A 26863-nucleotide genomic window follows, 5' to 3' on the forward strand; every position below is an offset into this window, starting at 1 on the left:
TAGTTTATATCGCACGTAACATTGTCCAAGTCACTTCTAAAATTAACCACAAGTACCACAATGCATTACGCGGCCGAAATTGAATATAGCACTGCCATCTGTTGGTCTGATATGAAAACTACAGCGCAATTTGCCATGGGGAAAAACTATTTTGGGATGTCAGAATGTTGTCGTTCTCTCTCACTCAAAAATAATTTTTGGAAAGTCCCAAAGTTCAGTTTTTTCCATCCTTTGAATATGGAATAGTGTTTTATTGATATCTAACAAAGGGTTTTGGCTGGGACTTTCATATAATTTCTATTTTAGTTAAAAAACAACAACTTTTGTTTCAGAAAGTGGATTCTCCGTGCTGTAAAAATCCAAGATGACACCACTCCTAAAAATTCTAGAAAAGTTGTATTTAAGATAGAATAATAACAAGAAGTTCCATAATTTAAGTCTGGTATCTGAATGTTTACTATAATAACATGAATTGCTTGGCAGTATTAACAATAAAGTCAAATAAACACAAACTCCAGGACTCAAATGTAGAGGGCTTTATTACATGAAATAATAGTGCTTACAAAACCTCAAGTAACAGTTCATAAACCAGATTTAACTCTACCCCTGACAGTCAAAATCCAACTTCAGCATCCGCACAGAAGGACTCCTCATATAAAAACAAAATGTAATAATGTCACACTGTGTGTCGATTACACAGACTGCTCATTCGTTTGAATGGTGGATGTGACCTGTTTTTTTTTGCCATTTTGTAACCAATCTACATTTGTTTTTTTTATTTAGTTTCATCCCCACTAACCCCCTACACACAAAAACTCACCCTGTAACTTGCTGACACCATCATAATGACAAATACTTTAATACTAACTAAACATCCCACCTGGTTTCAAAGATCTACGTTTGGAATAATATATATTTTTAAAAATGCCACTCTAGTAACGTGACTGAAAAAGTATTTCAAAATCATACGGAATCACCACAAGGTACTAATAGTGAACATGTAAAAATTGATGGGATATGTATTTGAGTATTTGCACGTTTGCGTGAATGTATAAGTGTTTGAGTATCTGTGTTGGGTGCTTTAAAAGTTTAGTGAAAGTGGAATTCTACCTGGGAAGATCACAAAATCACAATACTTTAAACACTTACGAGGATTCACAGTGAATAAAAAGGAGCGAGCAGGGTGTCATGTGACTCACGTGAGTGTTAATAAATTTGGTGAGAAAAAAAATGAGGGCAGGGCATGAGAATTACTTGGCGTTGGTGGAGGTGCTGAGCATCTTGCGTACGGCCTGGGCGATGGCGTCGCGGTCAATACCGTAAAGCTTGAGAAGCTCTTGGGGTTTGCCACCGTGCGGTACGTGGGACACAGCCAGACGATGAAGATTAAACCCGGTCTCGTTTACTACTGCCGAGCACACGGCCTCCCCCAGGCCACCTGTGAGACAAAAATAAACCAGATGAAGAAGATGTCGAGCAAAGTTGGGGGGAGGAAGCTAGAGACCACAAGCCACATGAGGACGACATCGTTCTTTAGCATTATCATTATCAAGAGTTCTCAATAATAAAAGTCTTGTTGCATTCTAATTGCATTTTTTAATTGGTAGGATTAAATAGAATAGAAGATAAACTTATTTTCATTATGCTGTACTTTTTAATAGTTTGCAAAAACACAATATTTTAATTAATTTAAAAAATCTGAATCTGGGCAATTCATTTCACAAAGGACCGCAGTGGGTGCAGGTTTTCGTTCCAACCCATAAGACGAAACATTACCACCAATTTGGAATTTTACAGTCCAATAAATGGATTGCTTCTTGTTTCAGCAGAAATCTAATTAGTAAAACTGTCTGTGCTGGAACAGTTGGAACCAAAATCTGCAACCAAAGCGGCCCTCTAGGACTGGATTGCCCAGGTCTGATATAAAAACATGATCATAAAAGCTTGATTTAATTTGCCTCATGCTTATAGTTTTTTTTTACATTTTATATGGATTTTGCATGAATCGCATTCCATCAAGAAATGAGGTCAATAGAGGTTGGAAGCTGTGAATATGTAGTGTCCAGTCAAGTCTGTGCCTTCGCCCCTCCCCACTGTTCTGGCCGAGAGAGGGCCCGGCTGCCTGTCCTTATCTAGGTCACAAAGTACCCCACAGGCACATGCTAAGCTAAAGCAATGTGACAGCGCACTGCCTAGTTGACTTTTGCATTTTGGTAGAGCTGCATGATACTTTGTCTGCAATGAGGGCACACTACTCCCAGCCAATAGGCAAATGCCACTGGATTGTGTCTTTTTTTAACAAGCCAATGGGGACGCGCCATTACAAGACAAGACGATACAATCCAAGGCAAATGCGCCCCAGCTGCACTGATGCATGTTTTTTACTAAAAGCTTCGTCTATGTCATGCATTATCAAAAGAGAGAATGCCTACCTTCATAGTAATGGTCCTCTACAGTGAGGATTCTTCCCCTGGTGGCACGTGTGTGGTCAACGATGGTCTTGGCATCAAGAGGTTTGATGGTGAAAGGGTCAATAACCCGCACATATATCCTTTCTGCAATGTCAAGAATAGAAAAGTTTTTAGGATCTCACATAAATCGACTAGACACAACATAAATTACATTAGTAAAGGGGATGGAATCTGAATAATCCATTAATTAGGTCTGAGGTATTTTTTTTGCAGTGAAGTACTATTTCTATTAGTATTTTATTTTGAATACATTACCTTAATTCAATGATTCTCAAATTGCTGCACCAGTCCCATAAAAGCTTAACTTTTAAGTACAGTGTCCTCTAAAATTCTCAAAAAATGTGCTTGTAAAATCATATTAAGTTGCATTTTTTTAATTTATATATACAATATTTAGGAGTTGTTTTCTTAATGTACTTATAAGTTATAATTTGTTTAACTTTGTATTGACAGTAAGACATTTAAAAAAAATCAGAAAGAAATTTCCCAAATACGGGATGAAATAAAATCCTAATCTAATCTGATCTAATATAAGTGCTTAATTTACAATACCTTTCTTTAGATGTTCAGCTGCAGCAATTGCCTCATGCAGAGTTACTCCAGCAGCCACCACAGTCACCTGATCCTCTTTGTTCTGGTAGACCACCTGGAATTCAAAATTGGAAGCTCTTTTAGACCAATAAAAAAGGCTCATCAGAATTAGTAAAGAGTTTTCTATACCTTAGCCTGTCCGACATGGAAATCTTCATTGCTGTTGTAAATGATAGCATTGTCTTGGCGGCTGGTTCGGATATAGCAAACACCCTTTGACAATAAAAAAAGAAGGACAAGCCAATAAATGGAAGAGTTCCCCTCAGAAAATAAAAAAGAAAACATCCCTTTTACCTTTGTGGAAGCAGCCAATTCCACAGCCTTTTCTGTTGATACGCCATCACTAGGGTAGAATATGGTGGCTCTAGGGAGGGCCCTAAACATGGCCATGTCCTCCAAACCCATCAAGGAAGGCCCTTCTTCTCCTATAATAGATATATTATGCTGGATCATTGTTCACATGCAGCAGATAATCATTACAAGTTGACATTTTGATAGGGGAACAGACACATGCGGGAACAATTCTGGTCTTTGCATGCATTAGGTATACCTGCAATAAAGGAGGAACACCTTGCAGACAGCTTCCAGGGGGAGACGGGAAAGGAGGGAGAGGAAAGGGGTGAGGACTAGGTAGGGTATTGGTGAGGAAAAGACAGGATTAGATGATGAAGGAGAAAACAACAAGAACTGCACTTATCAAGAGGTGGAGTGCTCAGTGTGGGGGAAATTAGGCAGTGAGGCTGTGAGGTCGTTATGTATCTTACTGACCAGTGGACAGGCCGCAGTGGGAGCCACAAAGGTTGATGTTGCTATCTAATATGGCTGCCATACGGAGTTGGTCATAGGCACGTGTAAAAAAGGATGCCAGGGTGCTGGCAAACACAACGTTTCTCTCACGGGAGGTACACCCCATGGCAACACTGACCTGATAAAGGAAGAAAGAAAATTAGCAGATTCTGACATTTACAAGCTTTTTAGTTTCAGTCAAAACATTTTGAGATATGCTGGACTTAATCTTTACATTTAGACTTCTTTAGACAAATGTAAATATATACAAAAATACTCACATTTTTGGGTGCACTTGTGGCCAATATCACATTTTTTTTAAAATGGACAATTATTATTTTGATTTTAGATGGGATTAGATAATTTTATTTATCCTGCAGTCCAGGAAATTTCATTGTCACAGTAGCAGGAGGGTGAGAATGCATTTTAGACATAAATAAATAGGTAATAGATAAGTTGATAATAAATAAATACATAAATAAATCTATAAATGATTAAATAGGCATGTTGCTGGAAAAAATATATATATACATATATAATTATGATTAGAGTCATTACAAATCATTTTAGTCATCTGCCAATTATTCTTTTAAATATTTTAAAGGTTGCTGTATGCATCTAACCAGCCTCTTCAACCATTTACTGCATCAGCCAGATGGCTCCACCCTCCCCTCAAATTAATATTTCATTTGCCGTGACTGCTTATGGTCCCACACATGCCTGACCTAGATTGGAGTGGTCTGCATTTGGAGACACTACAGCATCCCCATTTGAATACAGTAAAAGTACAAAGCTGTTCTTCCTAAAAGCTTAACTTCATATCAAGATTAGTGAGCTCATAATTGCAGCTGCCAAGGAAGACCCTGATCAGTGGGATTGTCAGTGGTCCATTCTTTTTACCCATATTTGCATAATGCAAGACTTATATTTAATTTACTACCACATTTGACCAGCTGCCAATTGTATAATCATAAAAGACGCATAGAAAGCAATTCTTTCACAAAAATAAAAGAGAGAGAGAGATCTGATTCATAATTCAAGAGCTTATCCTGGATAAGAATAGAACCTCAAAATATTTCAAAGCCAATTCACTGTTTCTAATAAATAATGTGTTAGGGATTGGTTTTGTCAGGGTTAGTTGTTTTTTTTACCTGCTTCCCTGCATGTGTAACATAACATGTAAAATTGGCTCCAGTTTTTTTAACTAGGTCTACAATGTCTTGTGTGTCTTGTGTCTGCCTTGCAACTGTTCATATTCAGTAACAAGGCAAAGTTAATAAAATCTGCAATTTCTGTACATTGGTGTTCGGAAATTGTTCCAATTAACAATAACAATGGCGGTTCTTTGGAAATCCTACCATATTCTGTTGTGCAATGTAGCACTCCACAAAGCGATTGGGATGCTCATTTTTGAAGATCTCGGAATAAGTGAGGTTGTTGGTGTCTCCATCAAGAGCCACAATGCGTTCGTTGTAGCGGGCTAACTTAGTGATTGACATCCCATAGGCCTTACGTGTGGCAATCTGCAAAAAAAAAAGACATTTAAGACAGGCATCTGTGCTTATTCACTCCTAAAACTTAAGCAAAAATGGCATACATTGTGCACAGGTGAATGAATACCTTTTCTCCAGGTTTGTAAGTGGGTGCGCTGGCCATGCGGATGTTCCTCAGGCTCACTGGGGGGGAATCCTCAATGGGAGTCGGTGGGTACAGGTGTTTGCTGGTACTCATAATCCGACTCTGCAGATCCTTCATGACCATCTCGGCCATGTCTTTGGGCAATGTTTTGGACTGCCAACCCATCTTATCTTCTGCCGCTTTTACACCAATGGTACATGATTAACATTATGTTACAGAAAAGCATTCATTTATATTTCAAGTAACTGGTAAATACCTGGAATCCCTTTGCCTTTGGTGGTTTTGGCAATGATAGCAGTGGGCTGATGGCGTGGCTGGCTCAGAGCCTTGCACAACTCCTCAATACTATGTCCATCCACAATAATGGCATGCCAGCTGCATAAACATACATTGTTTATTTATTTTTTATAAATCATTATTCATTATTATTTAAATCATTATTTAAAATATACATACTATTTAAAATGATGATAAAACATGTCAGGTATATTAGCCCGAAGTACAACTTATATATGTTTATTTTTTTTCTTCTCTGACCAATGACAGCCTGTTATGTTGTTTTTCAAGCTCTAATCATTTTTTAAAAAACTGTAATGTGAAGAGATGCCTATTTAGCCAGTTATTGTCCATTTTATTGTTGTATTTTAACATAGGTTTTATTTGTGGTTTCTGATCAAATGAAAATGATTGCTGCATTTCAAAATAAGAAATACTACTATTCTCCATTATCTAAAAGCATTGAAGTTGTAAATGTGCACTCCAATTGTATTCAGTAGTAACCTTTTAAGATAAAAATTTAGACCCCATCTAAAGTACGGTTGATTGATATTTGACTGTATTACCCAAAAGCTTCACAACGTCTCTGGTATTTCTCGGCATGATGCTGCAGAGGCGCAGAGTCACTTTGGCTCAGGCGGTTGATGTCCATGATGGCCACTAGGTTGTCAAGCTGGTAGTAAGAAGCAAAAGACATAGCTTCCCAAACGGAGCCCTCTGACATGTCGCCATCCCCCAACAGGCAGTAAACACGATAGCTGCATTTGAACACAGTTACACCATGAGTGTGCATGCGCTTGAGTGCGCACAGTCTGAAAATGCTATCTGACAAGTTTCTGGTTAGATTGATTCCTGATCTGATGGAACACTTGTTAAGTATGGCATAAAAGCTTCCTGAGGCTTCTGAAGGTGTGGCTGCTGGATTTCGCACCTGCACCTGGAACTTGTTTTTCCTTTTGTTCTTGTATAGTAACATCTACGTATATGTATTTGCAGAAAATGGTTTGAATGTCAAAAGAGGAAAATGAGTAATGACCTGGAATAGGTCGATTAGGACAATAAACTGTGTAAAAATCAACAGTGGAAAGCACAATGGTGTTATTTTTACATTTAAAAAAATTGCTAGAAAAAGATGGGAGATATGACTGCTGGGCCTGTGGTTATTAGAGCAGAAAAATCATGAGAGCAAAACATGTAGTCACAGCACAAATCCACTGTAAGGACAATCCTACATTTTTTTTCCCAAGAATCTACTAATGTAATGTAGAAATTGACCTCTGCACAAGTGTGAATCTACAAATTTAAACAATTTATGAATATACTGTGTAACTGATGACCCTTGTAGGGATTACCTGGCTTTGTCGAAGTATTTACCAGTGTACGCCATTCCACAGGCCACACCGAGCCCCTGTCCCAAATAGCCAGTTGTAACATCCACAAACTGTTGCTTCTGAAATATCAACATATAAATGCATACAAACATAAATGCAATGGATTGAATTTTTAACAGCATTGTCTGCAAATCTCCTTACAGGAACAAGATGGCACTCCAGTGAAGAATCAACCTGGCACATATTGAGCAACTCGCTCTCCTTCAGGAAGCCTGTCTCAACCCACATTGAGTACAAGGCTGGGGCAGATTGAACCTGGGATAGATGAAATGAGGAAATAGCTCTCATTTTTAAATATATGAATTTCTTCCATAAGGCCAATATGCTCGTCGTACCTTGGACATGAGGAAGCGATCGCTGTGGAAGTTCCTTGGGTCCTCAGGGCGGTACTTCATGGTGTGGAAAAAAAGCACCGACATGATTTCCGCCACACTGCAGCATGATGTCGGGTGTCTGCAAAAAAAAAAAGGAGGGGAAAGGGGTCTTTCATCCAGATGTGCATGCATTGGGCTCGCCATAAATCCTGAAGATGCACGCACAAAATATTTATCAGCTTTCCCTTGGTGAATGTATTAGACTATATGGCCCCGCGACCAGATGAACAGCTTTACAATAAATATGAGAATTTGGTCTAGACAGATTTTTTTTAAAGAAGCAAAATATGTTGTTAAATGAAAACAAAAATGAAAAAAATGTAGAGTATTAATACTGTGCAGCACACACTGAACAGACCAACTGCTGTATTGAAACAAAGACCACCATCCATCCTTATTGGGTTTACAGTATGCCTGATGTGCGGTCAGCATAAATCATGTTTATTCCCATTATAAAATCTTTATATTTTTTATTATTTGAGTATTTTAATGCCAGTGTAAGAAATGCAAATATTAACAAACAGCTAACACAAAAGAAATATTTTTTCAATTTCATTTCTTTGTTAGTTGCCCTCCATGCTTTGCAATAGATGTTTTCTTTGCTATATTTTAATGATTTAATTACCACCATGTAAAACACAACAGTGTATCCTAAAACAAAACACAGGTTTACTTCATTTCAAGCATTATTTAAAATAATACAACAAATTTAATTTAAAAAATGGGCCTGCTAAATTACTTTGTATATACTGTGAATATTGTTTACACTCTATTCTTAATATTCTTGTAGTCAAATATTGTTTTAGTAAAGATAGGACACAGAAAATGTAGTGTCAGTGCAAGAGTGGAACAAGGGCAGGACATAGTGTTTTCTAGGCCCGTCACTTCAAATATGCCTTACTGAAAGTACATTAATACATAGATGTGAACATTTTTCTTGCCAAAAAATAGCAAATTTGTAAAGATTCCATCGCATTGTACTTGTAATAATATACAAGAACAGGTGTTTTCACCAGATCACACCTCTATATGCCTTACCCAAAGCCTGCTGCGGTCGTCGCCTTGATGGAGTGGATCCTGAGGCGATTGGCGATGTTCCTCAACGCCTGCACTGTCTGTTGGTCAGGTTTGTGATAATCCTCCATGAAGGCAAAATGTCGAGCTCCAACAGTCCTTTGCTGGTAAATGAGTGAAAGTATAAGACGGGGCGAGAGGGGCCCAATCTAAAAGAGATGGTGTTAGAGATAAAAAGAATGGCAATGAAATAGAGGCTGGGTTGACCCAATCAGGTATGCAGACGGATAGATTTGCAAAGACACACTACATACACAACAGTAAAAATCACACACACGAAATCGTAAGCATCATTAGGCGCAGAGGAGGGGCAAGTGTGTGACGTCCACTGTTAAAATTGCATTGCACTTATTTCATTGGCTCGGGAGAAACAGGATGACAGAGGTGTGTCACAGCAGTGCGTGTGTATGTGCATACACAAGAGGAATGGGAGGGACTGAACATTTAGATCTTAATTCCCTTTGACATTTCTGTCAAAACATATAGAATTCATTGGTGGTGGTTTATCATCTTTTGTTGTTTAATCCATGCTAAAATAACACATTTTTTAAAGTTGAATAGTACAAAAGAAGCACAGAATACTTTACATTTCACAAAAAAATGAAAACTTGATCATTCATAGGCAATGAAAGGATAATGTTTAAGAATTATGGTGGACAAAATGATATACGCATTGTGGCCTCATCATAGAGAGAAATTTACTAACGGGTTCAGTAGAAAATTATCATTGAATGTAAGTTCTCACCCTCATTTTTTTTCCTCTGCACAACCTCATGTTCAGTGATGCTTATGACACCCTAAAGTGACAAGGACGTGATGTTCTTTCTCAGATGTTTCTAGTAGCCACACCTTATGGACCGTGAGGAGACACCTATTAACCAGAGCAGACATTTTCCAACAAAATATATTGAGGCATTCTTCAATTTGTGTTGTCTGACTGAGGAAAATACAGAAACCCCCAAAAAAATCTATTCAGAAAAGGCTACATCAGCCTTATCTTTTATTGCGTGAGAGCTGAATACAAATGCTTAACCCAAATTCTAATCCTAATTCTATGTGCGCAAAAGCACTGATGCGTGTCGTGCAATCTGTAAATGTAGCAGTCTGGCTGAGATTAACTGTGTTTGCCTGCCATCAAGAGGGTAAACCTTGATCTTACACAGGACTTCACCAATGCATCTACTGCACGGACAAGTCGGCAAACAATATGGATGAATAATTTCAGAAAAGTATTGCTTTTAGTATAGTATATTACAAAAAAAAGGTCTTATATATGATTCTGGCTTTATACAATATAATGTAGACCATCAATGAATGGGCCAGACAAAATGCAGACTATAATCTTTATCTTTTAGGGTAAACCATTTTTATAGAGCAGTTTCAGGGATTGCAGGCCCGTTTTGTGTGAATAAACAGGGCATTGTTGAGGGGAAAGTCTTAAAAAACGAACCGTATGTAGTGTTTACATCCTAAAATATCTCTGGCACACATTTTACACTAAATAAGCATGTGCATTACTTATTACTTACTTACTTATGAGGAAATCATGTTTTTTTGCTGAGTTTTGCATCTGGTGGTTGCCATTTGACTCAATAAATGCGGGAAACTTGTAACAACGTGCATGTGCAAGCTTTTAACACCAAGTGGCACTGTCTTCTAAGAAATATTTTTCTTCACTAGTGAAGAGCAGCTTCAATAATACCTTGACATACAAATGCCTTATCATACGAGAAATTTGAGATACGAGTAAGATAACGAGCAAATATTTGCCTTGAGATACAAGACAAATTTTGAGATGTGAGCATACGAGACAAAAAAGAGCCAAACCGGAGGAAGAAAAAGTTTTTTAAAAATTAAAAAAATTGTGTAAGGTAAAACTTAATTTTAAGTGTGTCTGTATTATAGTCTAAGTTCATTTAAGTTAAATGTATGTTATGTTACGAGCGCGTTGCCATGCAAAGTGTCTCTTTCTCCCTTCCACGCACTCGACGGAATAATGTCTCATTTTAGTATTGAACATCATAACCACTAGATAGTTATTTGTTACTCTGTTGGGAGATGGTGTATTAAAACCAACAAAAATATGTTTTTCCATTGTAATGTCCAGTTTTTTGGTGGGATTTTGTTAGGGGGGGGGTGCGAATTAATTTCCTTCACAATTTTGAACATGTGTTTTAGCACTGAGAGGTCACTTCACGATGTCACCGCCAAACTCAGGCCCTACGAGAACATCTCGTTCTGCAGCCTGGCCGCCCACCGCTTTCCGGCCTCCACCTACCATGTCCTTCTCCCAGTTTCGAGCAACTCCTTTGGGCGATTGGCTGCTGTCATAAAAGCTTTAGCTCACTGTGGCCCACAGGTGCCAGCCAATAAGAGCCAGTGAGGGTGACAGCACGTGACAACATGTAGCCAATTGAAAAGCCCTGCAGCTGCACACTTCCTGGAGGGTAAGTACATTCAGGGAGTATGAGCATCTATTTTTACAACTAGTAGAAAAAAGAAGAGCAGAGAGCCACTTTTGAAACAATGTCTTAATATAGCACTTAAGCATTACAAAGAATTTTAAAGAAGTGCTTACAGTTCCGTGGGTTCACGTGCAAATCACCAAGATTTTCAATTTATGTTGCAGGGGATGCTGGAGCCCAACCCAGCGGTCTTCGGGCAAAAGGCAGACGACACCCTCGATTGGTCGCCAGTCAGCCATAGGGGACGCATAGAGACAAGTTCTGGTGTCGAGGATTTGATCACTGGTTTGATCATTGGTTAAACAGTCTGAGGTGGTGAGGTGGTTCAATTGGAACAAAGATCAGGACCTACTCTGGCCCTTTAAAATCAATCTTGCCACCCCTGAATTAGATTAAGGGAGTGAAATCTGAATGGACAAAAAATCCAATATCCACCTATGTACTGGAAGCTGTGCTGCCTAGAGAAGCACAGTGAAATAGAGAGCCTATTTGAAAACAAATATTGCAATTTCTTGAAAAAATATATTAGAATTCTGCTCATGCAAGTAAATCCGTGCTTCTAAAAGTGTTTATGCCAGAAGAGAATGACTGATAAAAAACACACACACACACACACACACTAGTGCATGTGTTTTTTGAATGCCAGTTGCTCCTTCAGGCCCGAGCCTACTACATGTGCTCTTATCACTCCATTTCCTTTCAATCGCTCCTTAATCACCATGATGACATAGCGCTTGCCCTTCAATCGGCAAGTGGCCGTCTGTCACTCTGAGACCCGAACCTTTCAAAAGTGCACGAGGGAAGTGCAAGGAGTTATCATCACTAGAGTTCATCATTTACCCATTCAATGATGAATAGGATGACTTGGACATAGGTTCAGGTGAGGGCACAAAAAAAGTCTATAGGAGGTAAAGGAATTTATATCATGTTTGTTTGGTTTGACTAAATCACAAACAAAACGGTATATTGGCCTTCAGCTGTTTAGCAATAAGAAATACATACTATTGTATGTGAGTACTGTTATAGTGTCTGTGAAATGTGCTCATCTTGTCTCTGTGCTGTCAAGTATAGGACCTGATTTAGCCAGTATAAGGCATGTGCATTCTTCCAGTGTGATTATCACATCTCTGGGCTGATGAGATGTTTAGGGGATGAGTCAGGCAATCATAGTTTCATTGAACTCGTTTGCAGAAGATCATGTATATACAGTTCCTTGTAAAAGTATTTAATTTCTGTTTTCTTTTTGCTTTGTTTTTGCATATTCAAAACACACACACAACAAACGTGTCCAAATTTTAAAAATGATTTTAAATTATGTATAAAAATCATTTTTAAAATGTTGACACGTTTGTTTAGACAAAAAAAACAAGAATTTTACATTCTTGTGTACTACTTTCTGTAATTCTCAGACACTCAAGTATATCCCCCACCCCAGATAATGTGTGTACAAAGATCTAGTTTTTCTTGGAAAAGAAAAGCAGTGACAAATGAAGATGAAGATGAAGATTGAGGTAGAGGAGAGGAGAGCGTGTACGTACATTGATGATGGCTGAGCCTCTGTTGTGAGCTCAGCAGTGAAGTTGACGTTGCACTGGGAGAACAGCTGCGCTGCAGGGCTTTCAAGCTCCATCACTACTGCTCTCCTTCAAGCAGCTTCCCCAACATACTCCCTCTCGTTCAAAACACACAGATACACATGCAAAACCACTGGTTGTCGCTTCAGTGCGCAGCAATATGCAGCGTTATAGCCAGGTTTTGTAAACAAGACAGTCACCCAGAGTTTGGTGATTTCAGAGCATTTTTTTGCAGTATACTGCACAATGTTTGGAGACATTTTTCATGAGATGGATAATGGAATAATACCTATGAATTGAATCATGTGTGGGACCACACATGATTTTTTTCCCAGGGAAAAAAAGAAAAAGAGAACTATAAGGTCGGGCCAAGCTTTTTGATTAAACTATGAGACTGGTGCACCAACCACTCGTCCTTCAGATGGGGAATAAAGGCATAAAAAATTCGTTTACACATGGAATACAGCATGTGGCATTAAAAGACATGCTTTGATAAATTCCCTCTGAATGATCCTTAAGATGCAAACTTCTATTGGGAGAACTAACCTATATTCAGTACATTGGTAAGTTATATACAGCATAATTAGTTGTTTGTCTTCTGGTGCCTTGTTCTTTCTCTTTTTTTCCCATCTTAGATGCTCACTATGCCTACCATCCAAGGCCAAACAGTGTGAGATACTCCTGCTGCCTTTTTCTTTTCTTTATGTAGTATTTCCAATTAAAATCAGCATATGAAACAATTTTTACCTAAACGGTAGCATGTCTACCAAGCAGCAGATAGCAGCACCAAATAAAAGTATGGCAAAACTTAACAAGCTTGCCTAATATTTACTGAAAATAATAGTCTTCATTAACTTTTTTCTCCACTATTAGACAGAAGGGATTAAAACAAATGTAATTCTACATCTAATCAATTCCTTCAATCTAATAGGGAGAAATTAAACACATTATTTGCAGTTAGAGCTGTACAATTTGGTGCCTTTTATACATTTCAACCTGCAAAATCCTCTATTTTATCATTGTCTCTTCAAATTTGGTCGTCTACTATAATATATTAAATAGTTAGTTTTCTCAAGGACATAAAATAAAGAAGATTCCTATTTCATGAATTTCAGCTGCTAACAAGCGAGTTGCATTCAACACAAGAATACTGCACACACAGGTAAATAATTCAGGAAGATTCTAGACGATGAAACCATTACCCCAAGCCGACAAGTAAATTGATCGCTTACCATTGTCAGCAGACAGTTTCTCCCCTTTCTTGCTTGTCTTTGAGTCTATCGCCACCCCTGAAAACAAAAGGATGCTTCTTTTGTGCCTCATTCAGTCAACCAGGACAAACAGTTGAAGTCACTAACAAGCTGCACAGCATTGACAGGTAGGATAACTTACTACTTTGTAACCTTTTGCAATTTAATGCATCAGATTCTGTTATATCATTTCAATGAGGACAACTTAATTATTTTTGGAATGTCACAAAATAACGTTTAATTAATCAACACACTACGCCTCAGTTCTTTGTGAGGGTAAAGTGTGAAATGTTATGGTTATTTTGTCGGCCTCGCGGCTCTGTGGCCCTGGGTTCAAATCCAGGTTCAGTCCACCTTTGTGGAGTTTGCATTTTCTGCCTGGGTCTGCGTGGGTTTCCTCTGGGGACTCCGGTTTTCTCCCACATTCCAAAAACATGCATGGTAGGCTGATTGGTCACTCTAAATTGCCCCTAGGTATGGGTGTGAGTGTGCATGGTTGTCCGTCTCCTTGTGCCCTTCAGGATGACCCCGCCTCTGGCCCAGACTCAGCTGGGATAGACTCCAGCACCCCCAGCGATTCTAGTTAGGATAAAGCAGTTCAAAAAATGAAATGAACCTTTTGGAATTGTCATCTGTGAGACATTGCTCAAAATATTGGAGCACAAGGGAAAATATAGAATGTTTACTGTAGACATAGAGTAGGGTGAATTGAGCGACTTATATATTGGGTCAAGGTCAGATTTGATGGCTGTTTTCGCTATTGTGGCACAAAAAGGGAGGAGGACGTATTTGATTGAGCGCGTGTGACGAGAAGAGCAAACGCAGCCAGTGGTGGACGCGGATATTCCGTTTGGTTGGACCCATCTCTCCACTTGCAAGAGCGCCATGGGTGAGCTTCATTAGTGCTCAGGCTCTAACCCATCCTCCTTATTACCACAGGAGCAGATGAATTTCAACGCATCGTTTGACAGGACAAAGCCAGCCCTCCAAATCCTTGGAGCAGCGATACCAAGCGGCTAAAGTCTCCTATTTGAAATTAAAAAAAAGGTCCGGTGAGCTCTCTTCTTCTCCTCTCAACGTAGCTTCTTTAGCATAGCATCGTCTTTCCCTTCCCCTTCACATATGCTTGCATGCATGCATGCATGTGCGTGTATTTTCGTTTGTGTTATTTATTATCTTACCATAGCAAAGATGACAGCGCTTATTAATAGCCAATTTTCCCTCGACGAGTGTATGTGGATGTGGATGAGCTACACTAACATGTCATCCATAATAAATCCATTTTAATGATCAGGCGTGATACCTTCAGCCTTTTTCAACACACTTAACACGCTCAGGTTGTCTGCGGTCATGTGGAGTCCACATTATCATCTCCGGCTAATGTGCAATATGTGCGACATATTGCATTAAATTTTTTTCCTTGCATTTTTTTTTTTGGTTGCAAGATTTGTCCTACCTTGTCATGCTTCAAGGAGAAACGATAGAATTTTATCTGACAGTGATCGTCAACGTGTACAAGCGACGATGCCGATCTAACTACAATATACAGTCATATTTTATTTCATAGCCTCCTTTTGTATGATCCATCCATAATAGCCACATGCGGCAAAAAAATGGTTGTTGATGAGATGTTTGTTGTAAATTGTCATTTTTCATAACACTGTGGATCACATGTTATTGTGCAAACCGGTTTATGAAGACAGAGTCTAAAGAGAGCATCACTGCAATGTGACCTTTTTCCTATTCCTTGCTCCGCTCTGGGGCCTGCTTGTAGTTCAAGGACTTGGTAACAAAAGTGAGGAGACCAATATTAGATGCTTTATGTTGAAAATTTGCATGCCTTTCATTTGAGGCTTGTCGATTTTAGAATATATATGATGAATATATTTTGCATATTTCCACAAAAGATTTCTCAATCGGAAATTGCAGCTTATTGGTGGTTCGCGTATTTTAAAAATGGAGCGGTTTAAGAATTTTCCATTCATTTGCATGACATTTTCATCTCATTTTCTGAACAGCTTTATTCTCATTAGGGTCGCAGGGGGTGCTGGAGCCGACCCCAGCTGACTCTGGGTCAGAGGCGGGGGACACCCTGAATCGATGGCCAGTCGATGGTAGGGCATAAGGGGCATAGGTTTCCAAATCGGTGAGAAATATGTTTTTTAATATTAGTATTGGTAATATGGTTTCTGTATAAGGACAAACATGACACAAACATACTAAAGTTTTTCAATGCTGTGAGCATGTGTAGAATAAATATCAAATTTAATCACTGTCAACAAAGATTTGTGGCATAGCCTGTGACACACGCTTCTATCAGCAGGGCGAGATGCTAGGCAGGTGCCCGTTGTAAAGAAAATGGCGATTGTGCAATGGGCGTGATCTGATGTATCCCAAAGGAAACGAGAAAAAGAACTGAGGTAAAAAAAGATTAAACATTTCTTGCACCGGATCATTTGAATCCATTGACAATTTGCCAATGAGGAAGGATTGCCTGAATTAGTTTGTTTTGCAGAGAGAATATTCAGATACATCTTGTATATAGATTAATATTGTAACCCTCCAACCACTACTTTTACTGTCTACTGGGTGCACCCTATATATGGAAACCGTTTTAAAATAGGCCATCTCATCTATTGAAGGTGTGCCCTATAGTGCGGAAAATACGGTACTCACAAGTCTGGGATAGCACAAAAATATCAACCAACCTGAAATGTAACTCATTAGATAACAGGCTAATCATTTCCCTTTTGTCTTACAGAGGCAAACTATGCCAGCAGCACCAGAGTCGCTGCCCCTGGTGACTTGCCAGCTAATTGGTCAGACCATTCTACCCCCAACTAGTGTCCCTGCCCATATTGGCAGATCCATGCCACTGGATGCCCCTCACAGAGCCACACCTACACCATGAGCGCCAACGGGCCTACCCCAGCTCCAGTCCCGGAAGCCCCTCCAACCTCGACACCTGCCCCGACCCCTGCTCCGGCACCTACTCCGACCCCAACCCCAGCTCCGGCACCGGCGCAAGTGGCGCAAGTGGCGCCAGCGGTGTCAGCTGCTCCACCTGCCTCCTCGACCATCCCGGTGGGTGCGTTGGCACAGAAGAAACGGCAACAGTATGCAAAGAGCAAGAAACAGGGCAGTAATGCCAATAGCAGGCCGCCGAGGGCTCTCTTTTGCCTCAACCTCAACAATCCCATTCGTAGGGCCTGCATCAGTTTGGTGGAGTGGAAGTATCCTTTTCTGCATAAATATTACACTGGATGCATGTTTAACATTTTAGTAAATACACAATCACAATATCAGGAAAAACTAATTTCATTGAAGTTGCCTTTATATGAGCTATATCTCATTCATATTTTGCCTTTACAATGTAGATAAATGTACAGATTTTGATGCTAGAATTAATAATTTTTCAACCTAATGCCTGATTAGAGTTATAGTGAAGCCAAATATTGTTGGAAATATATTAACTTTATATAAACTGATTTTGATTTACAGTCAATATTTTTTTCAGCATTTTGGATAATTTTGTATTATGTTTCTGAAAACATTGTACCAATATGTTCAGATTCCTTAATCTTCTTTCACCAGGCCATTTGATATCTTTATACTAATTGCTATATTTGCCAACTGTATGGCCTTAGCTGTCTATGTACCTTTTCCAGAAGATGATTCCAACTCCACAAACCATGACCTGGTGAGTACCTTAAATTTATCAATCTGATATTACAATAACATATTTACCTGTGCATGCAGTCAAACAATGCTAAAATGTTGTTGGAATTTTTAATTAAGGAGAGTGTTTGCCTTCTAATTCCTCTTGTCACCTACCATATTATTATATACTTTGTGATGCGGGAGTTTCAAATGCTGAAGCGTGAGAAAAAGAACAGTTTACCCAGCCTGGTTTAGCTTACAGCTGCTTACTCAGCTCCACCAACGGCATTTTGTCACACTACGCTTACCTTTGGAGAAGTGTGTGAATGCTCTTCACATACACATTCTCCCACACACAAGTGTTTGTCTCACACAGGGTGGTCAACCTACCTGCCATGTGACTCACACTATGGCGGGCTGCTGATGTCACTTCTTATTGCTTAGCCACCTTGTAACAGTTCACAAGGGGTAGAAGATTGGTGCTTCATAATTTTGTTTTATTTACATCACATTGTGTTATCATACAATTTATTTCAGTTAAGTATTATTGTGGGCAAATTCTCTTTTGTCTGCGGACTAGTGTCTGAGCTTTGTGGATCCTCCAAAAGCCAGATAATAATGGCTTTTTTTGCAACAGCACAATTTTGTTGTAGTATTTTGTGATTGATAGAAAGCTTATTTAGCTGTCTGCAGACAAATAAAATGTTCTGAAATACCTGCCAACAATCAAAACCAGACAGAGGGCCTCTGTTTGTAATGAAGTTGCACCTGCTGTGACAATCTCGACCACAGCTTAGGTGTGCCTAACATAAGCAGGATGTGCTACTTCGCTCCTGTTTCCTTCCTGCAGGGTGACCTCACGTGTTTGTGTACACAGGACAAAGTAGGCCATAAAGGACTTTACCTAATGCATACAGTGTGAGGAACACTGTTGTCATGCTTTGTTTTTAGAGGAGATGGACAGATGTTGAATGGGAGGCCAGCTAAGTGTTGGGAGATAGATGATAGGAAAGCTACTACAGCATGAGAATTTAAAATGAAAATATAGGATAACTAGGTGTGCTTGAGGCCATTCTGTGTGGATGTTGCTGAGTAAGCTGAGTGGCAAGCGAGCTTGTCTTGCGTGGTAACTTTGGCAGGCACTTCAGGTTCATCTGTTGTAAGTGCTGCAATATTAAAGTAAGGTACTTGTTCTTCAGTTGAACTTTCGTAAGTTGGGCAGCTTTACATATCTTGGAACAGCAATTTGGATATTAAAGTGTTTTGTAACCTGTTTTCCACATGTTGTGGCACATACTGGCAAAGTGTTTTTATTTTTATTTCAATTGAAAGAACATATGAGGTGTGGTGCAGTACCCATATTTTGCACTATTGACAACATGGATCAGGAACTGAAAACCATGCAAGTGGTAAATGTAGCCATTTCCACCAGCCAATATTACAATTCCTGAAAATCACATGACAATAATTCATTGCAGTGAATGAGCATCTTCTGGATTGTCAGTATTTAGCGTCACACACACCATCTTGTGAACATCATCTTCGCTGATAGGCCTGAATGTCAGCTGACACCAATGTCATACTGATAAACATGCACCCGAAGACAAGAGTACAATGTGTGAGGACGAGATAAGATACTTAAAGCAAGCACCATCTTAACCTTCATTGACAGATAGTACATGAAAACAACCATGCAACCATATTAAAATACTTTGATTTTTACGAACTTTACCTAATTACATCCATGGCATGATGCTGTAGCAAAACTGTGTATGTGGCAGTATTGCTAAGTGGAAGAGTAGTCATCTCCAAACCAAAAAGGTTGTGGGTTAGATCATTTTCTCTTAGTATCAAAGTATCCTTGAGCAAAGTACATAACTTACTTTGTTTCTGATGTTCTTTCACCAGTAGGTAAGTGAGGAAATATTGTAAAAGTGCTCTGAGTGGCTTTTAAGTTGGAAAAGCGGTATAAGTAATAGCCCATTTACCTTGATTGTACATATAGACTGTCATTACTGTCTATGAGCATTCCATATTGGCTACTTTGAGTTTAATCAAACCCAATGGCAAATCGGCTAGCAGCCGGTGATACAAAAATGGAATAATAGGTTGGTTTGATGGGGATAATTATTTTTTATTTTGCACAAATGGAGACATAAGTTTTGCTCTCCTTTGCAAATCCTTACCAATTGCAATTTTCCACTGCTTTTGTTATTCGTGTTTTTCTATTTCATCTTTTTAAACAGTTTGTTTCAACTTGCCCATTTCAGCACCATTACAGTGCTTGCACAGGACTTTATTTTAATTCTGCAGTGTCAACACTGATGCGCATAATAAACAAGGGATAATGCGGCAGAGGCTGAACATTGAGAGCAGGTGCTGCAGCGGTTAAGTTAGATGTTCTGCTTTGAGGCCTCGCAGGTGGACTGATGCATGCCACAAAACTTAAAGGATACAAGGGGGGGAGGCCCGATGAGTGAGGGAAGCCAAGACAAGAAAGAAGAAATTATAAACCGTTTGGGAAAAATAATTAAAGTGTTATCTAAAGAACTTTAGACTCATGCTGAAAGAAAAATGTTAGAGAAAGCCTACTGAAATTCATTAACGGTTATTTGAAGGCACTTTATACAGTGGCAAGTGTCCTCTAACTCCCCTTTATAATTTTTTCAAAATCGGAACACAACCACTCGCCAGTCTATGAAATTGAAAATGAAAACCTTTTAATTTGACATCTTGAAAATAGAAACAAATCAATTGAATTGCACATAGACCAAATTGACAGCAATGTATTGTTTCAAAAGAGTTATCTCTTTTTGCCAGTTGAAAAGCGGGGGCTATGTTTGCTTTTCATTTTGCTTTTTATGTGTGCTACAGTTTTGTAACAATGTGCAGAAATTAATTAATACTTGTCTGATCTTTATATGCATGCACTTTACTGCGTACTGTGAAGTAATATGGAGCTACTGCAGAGCTGCCGCTATGTATTATTGCAAAGTCTGTCACTCTTGTTAGCACGACCTGGTTTAATGTAGCAGCTATTTAAAAATAGATGGTAGCTTCCTCCTCTGGCAGAACACAGGGCCAAGGATGGGGGTCCCACGACCATCAATAGGCACTCTGGAGTAACAGTACATAAGAAATACTGCTTATGCATGAAAACAACAACATTCCTTATTACTCTCTTTGTATTTGCTGCATTTGCTTTGTCAATTTAACTGTTGTGCAGTAATACAAACATAAACACAAATTAAGCAACTGTGTCTCCTACATAATTACCTGCTCAAGGGGACAGGAAATAGACTTTAGTTCTCCCGCCCTTGCTTTAAGGTTACATGTGCTTTAGCTACGTGAGACTCAACACCGCGGGCACATCCTGACGAAGGTAGCTGAGACAAACAATGACCTTTTCTTGCCGAATGTGATTCATGCGTCTCATCCTTTGGAAAGCCGCGGCATACAGCCAGCGCGTTGCATCTGGTGGTCTTATGTGGTGTTTGCCCGTATCACTGTTATTGCATAACTCGGATGCTGCAGAGCTATTTATTTTACTGGGGACAAAAGGACAAAAGTATGGAGGGATGGAAATGTCCTCGTGCATGACAGTATGCTGTTGATGATAAAGCCAGTACAGCATTCGTTCCTGTTTCCATTTTTCTGTGTATTCCAATCCCGGGGGGGTTCGTTAATGTATTCATACACTATCAATGTTAAATTTATTGACTCACTTTTCAAGATAAGTACGGAGAAATGAGCTGCAAGCGTACAGTTCAGTAAGACACAAAAATACAAATGGCAAATGTTATACTACATTTAACAATCTGAAGTACAGTACATTAATCTGCAGTGTATTGCTGAATTTAGTGCACTCAATAGTATTTGAAATCTTTAATGGTTATTGAAATGAATGTTCACTTTATGAATTCCTGTGGCTGGAAAATGCCTCCATATATTTTCTATAATGTTTCCTAACAAAAAATAGAACTCTTCATTATATATATTATCTAAATGTCATTAAAAAAAATCAGCAATTTATGCATGAGATGATAAATCAATGGACATTCTGCTGCTCAATCTAGGTTGCAGTCTTAATGATAATTTTGTTAGCCCATCCATGGCATTTTGATTGTTTGTTAACATTAAAGTAGTGGTCTTTTTTACCTTCCAAACATACTATAACTCTCCTTCTAGTTGCATCCAAACGTTTTCCTACATGAGAGGTGTTGTGTTTGTGGGGTGTCATCTTACCCAAACATTCATGCGTGCTTGTGTCTGCTGACGAAGAGAGGGGTTGGTTGCATAATGGATGGTGCGAGGATCAATGTCTGCAGTCTCCCATAGAGATGCTTCAACTCTGTGTTTAGTCACTTAATGCAGCTGCTCATTTGTAGCTCACACTAACCCTGTCCCTAGTAGTTATCTTGAATGTTTATGCCTCTGTGTGTTGGGGCTGTGTGTATATGTGTGCATGTGTTTGTGTGCATTTGGGAGATGGGTAGAAGGAGAGCAATAGCAAGACTGAATGCAAACTTAGTTGAAGCTGTACAGCTTTTGTGATGGATGCTGAGTGTCAGTACAGCTATAGTAATATGCATTAAGACTACGTCATACAGGCCTCTGTAAAAGGGAATGACAGACGTCTGAAAGTATTCGCTCCCATTAGGTTAGCAGATTCTGCAGTAAGAATATTTCAATGTGTTTAATAATTTAGTAATAATAATAATTCTGGTATGTGAAGTAGATTTCTGTCTCGCAAGTGGAATATTTAGGGATCAATTCTATTAATATTTTTCAATAAACAATTATTCCCAAAGCAAAAACGGTATTTAAAATACAAATGACGCTTGCCTGGAAATCTGTCTTAAAATGTTTTATTAACATATACGGTGTATATTAATAAAATATTATATAAAGTGGCACCTGGTTTCGTAATTTAAAACTAAATTAGAAGCATATTTTACATTAAACCAGCATAATCCATTCCACAATCTTTAATACTACCTCCTAATACTACAAGCCTCAAAAGTATGTAGTATTCATATTTGTTTGTACAATATCTGCATACATATCTACATATGTATGCAAAAAAAAGAGAAAAACAATATTTATTAAGCCATCAAAATGAATATGATATGCAAAAACGTTTTCCAATAGGATGGAATTGCTGGTGGCAGCTGAGTAAACATATTACACACACAAATAAACAAACAACTTAAAATCATGCTGCGCCCACTCAGAAAAAAACCCAAGAAGGAACTCAGTAACAAGTAAATGCACACGAATAAGGAAATCACTGTCGGTTGGACCTAATCAGCCATTTTTCCGTAGTAAATATCAAAAGTGCCCAGAAACTTGGCTTCTGGTTGGACGGTCGCGCTCAAATTCTACCGCTTCCCCATTACTGGCATCCGTTTGGTGATAAAATGCACGAAGTGGCCAATTATGTTGAGATATTCAACTTGCAATGTGTTGAGCAGGGTACACCACACAATCGATAGTGCTACGATCATCATCATCAATCCCACCCAAGCCATTTTTCCTCTGTTGCTGAACAGCAAGTTCTATAAAGAATCAAGGAATATCTTCTCACCAGTGTGGGCATCATCACCCACTGAAGATAACAAAATATGAGTGCTAGTCAAACATCCTTCGGCATATCGATGCACAAATTGCAAGCTTGCTTTTTTCTGTCTTTGGAAGCTTTTGCCATGATAACATTGCTTAGTTTATAACATCACTGAAGTATATTAGAATAAGTTTGTGTTTATTGTTTCCTTGAATTTGGAAAAGGATCACGTGATAGTGTGGGTACATTTGAGTTGACCTGCTCTCAAAACTGTCTTTGGCAGACTCCTGCACGCCCCCACAGCTCGCACAGCTCACACTTATACACGTACGCATGAGTGCACGTAGCACAAGGACCCTTATATAGTGTATACTGACAGGCATATGGGTACAACTATACACAGTGGTAAATAGATAGTATGTGGATAACAGAACACATGATTTCCTCACCATGCTATATTTTTACATTGGCATGAGATGGGTTGGGCATACAGTGTCATGAAAAATGTAGGGAAACCTGGGTATACACAAACTTTTAATAGCCATGAACTATCCATGGCTTTTGCGCCACTGACTGATCCTTATTGGTGGTAGTTGGGGAGATGGAGAGATTATGAGGAAGTAATATGGAGTGGTAGAATGTTATTGGTAGCTCCACAGAATCCATTTCTCTTCACAGTGTGTAGCATCAGATTCAAAATGTCATCATCACTTTATCTGTTTCCCCACTGCATGTTCGCTCAAGGCAAGAGCCTGTATCAGATTCTGTAAGTATAATAACCTTGAAGGAAAAGTTTTATCATGCAATGCTATTTTTAGGGCAAATCTAAAATGTATTTTATTGACATGCTTGTTTGAATAACCTTTACGCCATTGAACATCCATTCAAGTTCCAGACAAGGGTTGTGGGGGGTGCTGGAGACTCTCCCAGATAACTACAAGCAACAAGGCTGAATCGGTGGATACCATAGTACCTCTACTTTAACTCCTAAAATGCTTTTTCTTCACCCTTAAAAAATGTTACTTTAAAATTTGTACTGGCCTGGTCAGTCTAACTTCTGAAGGTAGGTAGGTAATAGCCAGACACACTGTGGTGTAATGGCCCTGGGCCATTGGATCAAATTTAGGATCAGACCCATTTGCTACCCAATGTAAGTGTTCCCAAAGTGGTGATCACGGTTTATCTGAGTGATCTGACAGCACCTTCACGGTGTCTCACTGGCCCTGCGGCCCTACATGGCTAACAGCTCTGCATTAGTGCTGTCTGGCTGGCTCAGTCGTATGTGTGTTTATTTTATCTAGCAGAATGCATAGTTCAGCCAATTAGCATGCTTTGTCATATGGTCAGCTGCGCTTTTGTGAAGTGTTTGAGTTGTGCCTCTGGCTACAACGGTTCACCGTGGCGGTTTATGCGAGCAGGAATGTATAGTCATTATATTGGCATACCACAGTCTATTGGAGAGGGGTTTATTATGTTGAGCGCGATCAACTACCACTTGATCGTTTGGGAAAAAAAAGTCCTTTAGTATATGAAGAAAACCAAGTCTTTGTCTCCCGTCCTATCTTGGTGTTTGAATTGTCTTTTGATTGACACTTGATTGGTTGTCTACCAATCCAGAGGGCACCCAGGTCCCAGTTTATATTTGGCTGCAAGTACCATAGAACAAAAATGGATCGTCATAAAACTATTTAAACAAATTACAATGTATTGCTTTCCATCTAAAGTCTTCCAACAAGAAGTGCCTTGTCTTCACTGTTGAATATGTGGCTTCAACACAGCTCTAATATGGACACAAGAGCCTTAAGCTTTTCTCAACCTTTTGCCTTCTCTACCAAGAGGCCCGTGTCTCTTATTCTTGCTTAAGTGCTCCTTATAATCTTCAGTAAACTGTTGGGAAAACGAGGCCTACAGCACTCATTGCGCTTGCATTTCGTGGAGTCCACAGAAAAGACATAAAAGCAGATTCAAATTCTTCCTTCAGGCAAAGAAGGTTATTATGTCTTCTATATGCATTTTGTATTTGTAGTGTGTTTGTATTTTGTATTAGCTTCGCATGTGAGATTATAGAGACTTACTGTTTGGTGGCCACAGCGTTTACATTGACCCTGCGGCTTTGAAAGAGACATTTTCAGTCACTTAGTATCAGAATAGTGTTGTGCATTGCGTGAGAGATAACAATTCAAACTTGTGTGCAGTGTCATGCACATTGCATCGAGATAAAGTCTGGTTTTATGGCCGTTCATACACACCATTGCTATTGTTTTTCAGAAATGGTACATTTGAGTACTTGTTTCAAATGATCAACTCAACAGCAAGCTGTAGCGAAACTTCATACCGATCCCAGTTATTTAATTCAGGTGTTTTGGTGGAGGAAGACATGCAAAACAGACTGGATAAGTGCTCTTGAGAATCAAAGTTGGCCACCCGTGATGTGGGCCAATCAGTCTGTCTGTTTCCATGTACAGTAGGGTTGCCAACCGTCCCTCAAAAAATGTTGGTTCCCGGGCGGTGCTGGAACTAATCCTAGCTGACTTTTTTTCCCTTTTTTTGTCTGCAGGAGACCGTTGAGTATGCCTTCCTCATCATTTTCACAATTGAGACTTTTCTGAAAATTATCGCTTATGGTTTGGTGATGCATCAAAATGCCTACGTGAGAAATGGTTGGAACATGCTGGATTTTGTCATTGTCGTCATTGGGTAAGTCTTCAGATTTTTTTTTTTCTATTTATCATTGGTTTGAAATAATTATTCTCAGTGTGACATTTGTTGATTCAAAAATGCCTTATGAGTTGGCTGAACGGATTAGCAGTTTGACAATCCTAGTTGTGAAGGAGGTGGCAGGCGGTGCAAAAAGTTAAAGTTGCTTAAGCTTGTGCTCCAAGTGGCCTAGCCCTAATAGAGACCCTCAAACACCCACACAATATGACCCAGAAAAGACAGAGAGAATAAATCAAAGCTTTACCACCATTGGTATGAGTCACCATCCCTCTGTACTCCATTTCTCCTCCAACACTCCCTCCCATCTTTTCCATCCTCTCACTTACTGTCTTTCTTTCACATTCTCCCATCATGCAACAGTTTTGTTTTATCAGCAGCCACTTCCATTTCTGCGCCAATCTGTTTTTCCCATCGTTCAGACTGCCTTCATGGCTAACACCTTCGCATTACCCTCTTTGCTATCTTTGTCTTTCCTTCCTTTTGCCCTTCATCTGATTTCCCCTCTCTTGTCTTATAAGAACCTCTCCTCTAATATGCACACTCCACTGGGTAGCTGGGTCACATCACTTGTCTTTGTGTGGCATGCAAGGTTGATCTGGCGTGCACTCACATGCGAAGACAGGCGCTTTGCCGCCAAGCTTTGCCACTCATTCGGGGCAGTGACATAAGCAAATAAGGCGACTGGCGTTCAGTGTCACCATTTGAAGACATCAGCATCTATCCTGAACTTACACAAACATGTCATAAAGTGCTAAATGAGAAGCCCAAAATCCCTCTGTTTTAAAGGGAGTTCAATCCCCAATTTTTCAATATGTGAGAATAGGAAAGGGACCCATTAGATTGGTTACACTTAAACCTTTTACTTTAATGTTGTTTGCTGTAAATCAAATGTAGTTCTATTCATGGTAGCTTTTTGTTAAAGTGCGAATAAGACCTTGAGATTTTAGTTTTTTTTTTAAACAGTACTATTCTGGCAGCCACAGCTGCCTGTATTTTACCATATATTAGTTTTTATTTTCAAAATATTTATTT

General features: G+C 39.2%; 2 protein-coding genes and 1 long non-coding RNA gene across 13 annotated transcripts in view; 1 reads left to right on the forward strand and 2 right to left on the reverse strand.

Moving 5' to 3' along the window:
- Nucleotides 1–1030: 1030 nt before the first annotated feature.
- On the reverse strand, nucleotides 1031–8897 carry LOC144203453 (transketolase-like). Its single transcript, XM_077726909.1, has 14 exons — nucleotides 8566–8897; nucleotides 7489–7606; nucleotides 7295–7408; nucleotides 7115–7212; nucleotides 6329–6520; nucleotides 5743–5861; nucleotides 5469–5665; nucleotides 5207–5371; nucleotides 3831–3987; nucleotides 3357–3487; nucleotides 3192–3275; nucleotides 3024–3117; nucleotides 2433–2555; nucleotides 1031–1438 (listed from the first exon to the last, which is right to left on the reverse strand). The coding sequence occupies exons 1-14, from the start codon at nucleotides 8670–8672 to the stop codon at nucleotides 1251–1253; spliced, it is 1887 nt and encodes a 628-aa protein (XP_077583035.1). The 5' UTR covers nucleotides 8673–8897; the 3' UTR covers nucleotides 1031–1250.
- A 449-nt stretch (nucleotides 8898–9346) lies between these two features.
- On the reverse strand, nucleotides 9347–15151 carry LOC144203110 (uncharacterized). Of its 2 annotated transcripts, none has more exons than XR_013327615.1 (4): nucleotides 15072–15151; nucleotides 13873–13929; nucleotides 12605–12736; nucleotides 9347–9472 (listed from the first exon to the last, which is right to left on the reverse strand). It is a non-coding gene; the product is annotated as an uncharacterized LOC144203110 (long non-coding RNA). The 2 variants fall into 2 exon arrangements; XR_013327614.1 differs by having other exon boundaries at nucleotides 9354–9450.
- cacna1da (calcium channel, voltage-dependent, L type, alpha 1D subunit, a) overlaps nucleotides 14705–26863 on the forward strand; it is a 44628-nt gene continuing 32469 nt past the window's right edge. For all 10 annotated transcript variants that reach the window (XM_077726373.1, XM_077726374.1, XM_077726375.1 and 7 more), the window contains exons 1-4: nucleotides 14705–14937; nucleotides 16652–17123; nucleotides 17485–17590; nucleotides 25671–25810. In XM_077726373.1, the coding sequence (XP_077582499.1) occupies nucleotides 16798–17123; nucleotides 17485–17590; nucleotides 25671–25810 (572 nt within the window). In that variant the 5' untranslated portion in view covers nucleotides 14705–14937; nucleotides 16652–16797. The remainder of the gene's footprint in view (nucleotides 14938–16651; nucleotides 17124–17484; nucleotides 17591–25670; nucleotides 25811–26863) is intronic.

Source organism: Stigmatopora nigra, chromosome 10 (genome assembly GCF_051989575.1).
Source record: "Stigmatopora nigra isolate UIUO_SnigA chromosome 10, RoL_Snig_1.1, whole genome shotgun sequence".
In the NCBI taxonomy this organism is placed as follows: Eukaryota; Metazoa; Chordata; class Actinopteri; order Syngnathiformes; family Syngnathidae; genus Stigmatopora; species Stigmatopora nigra.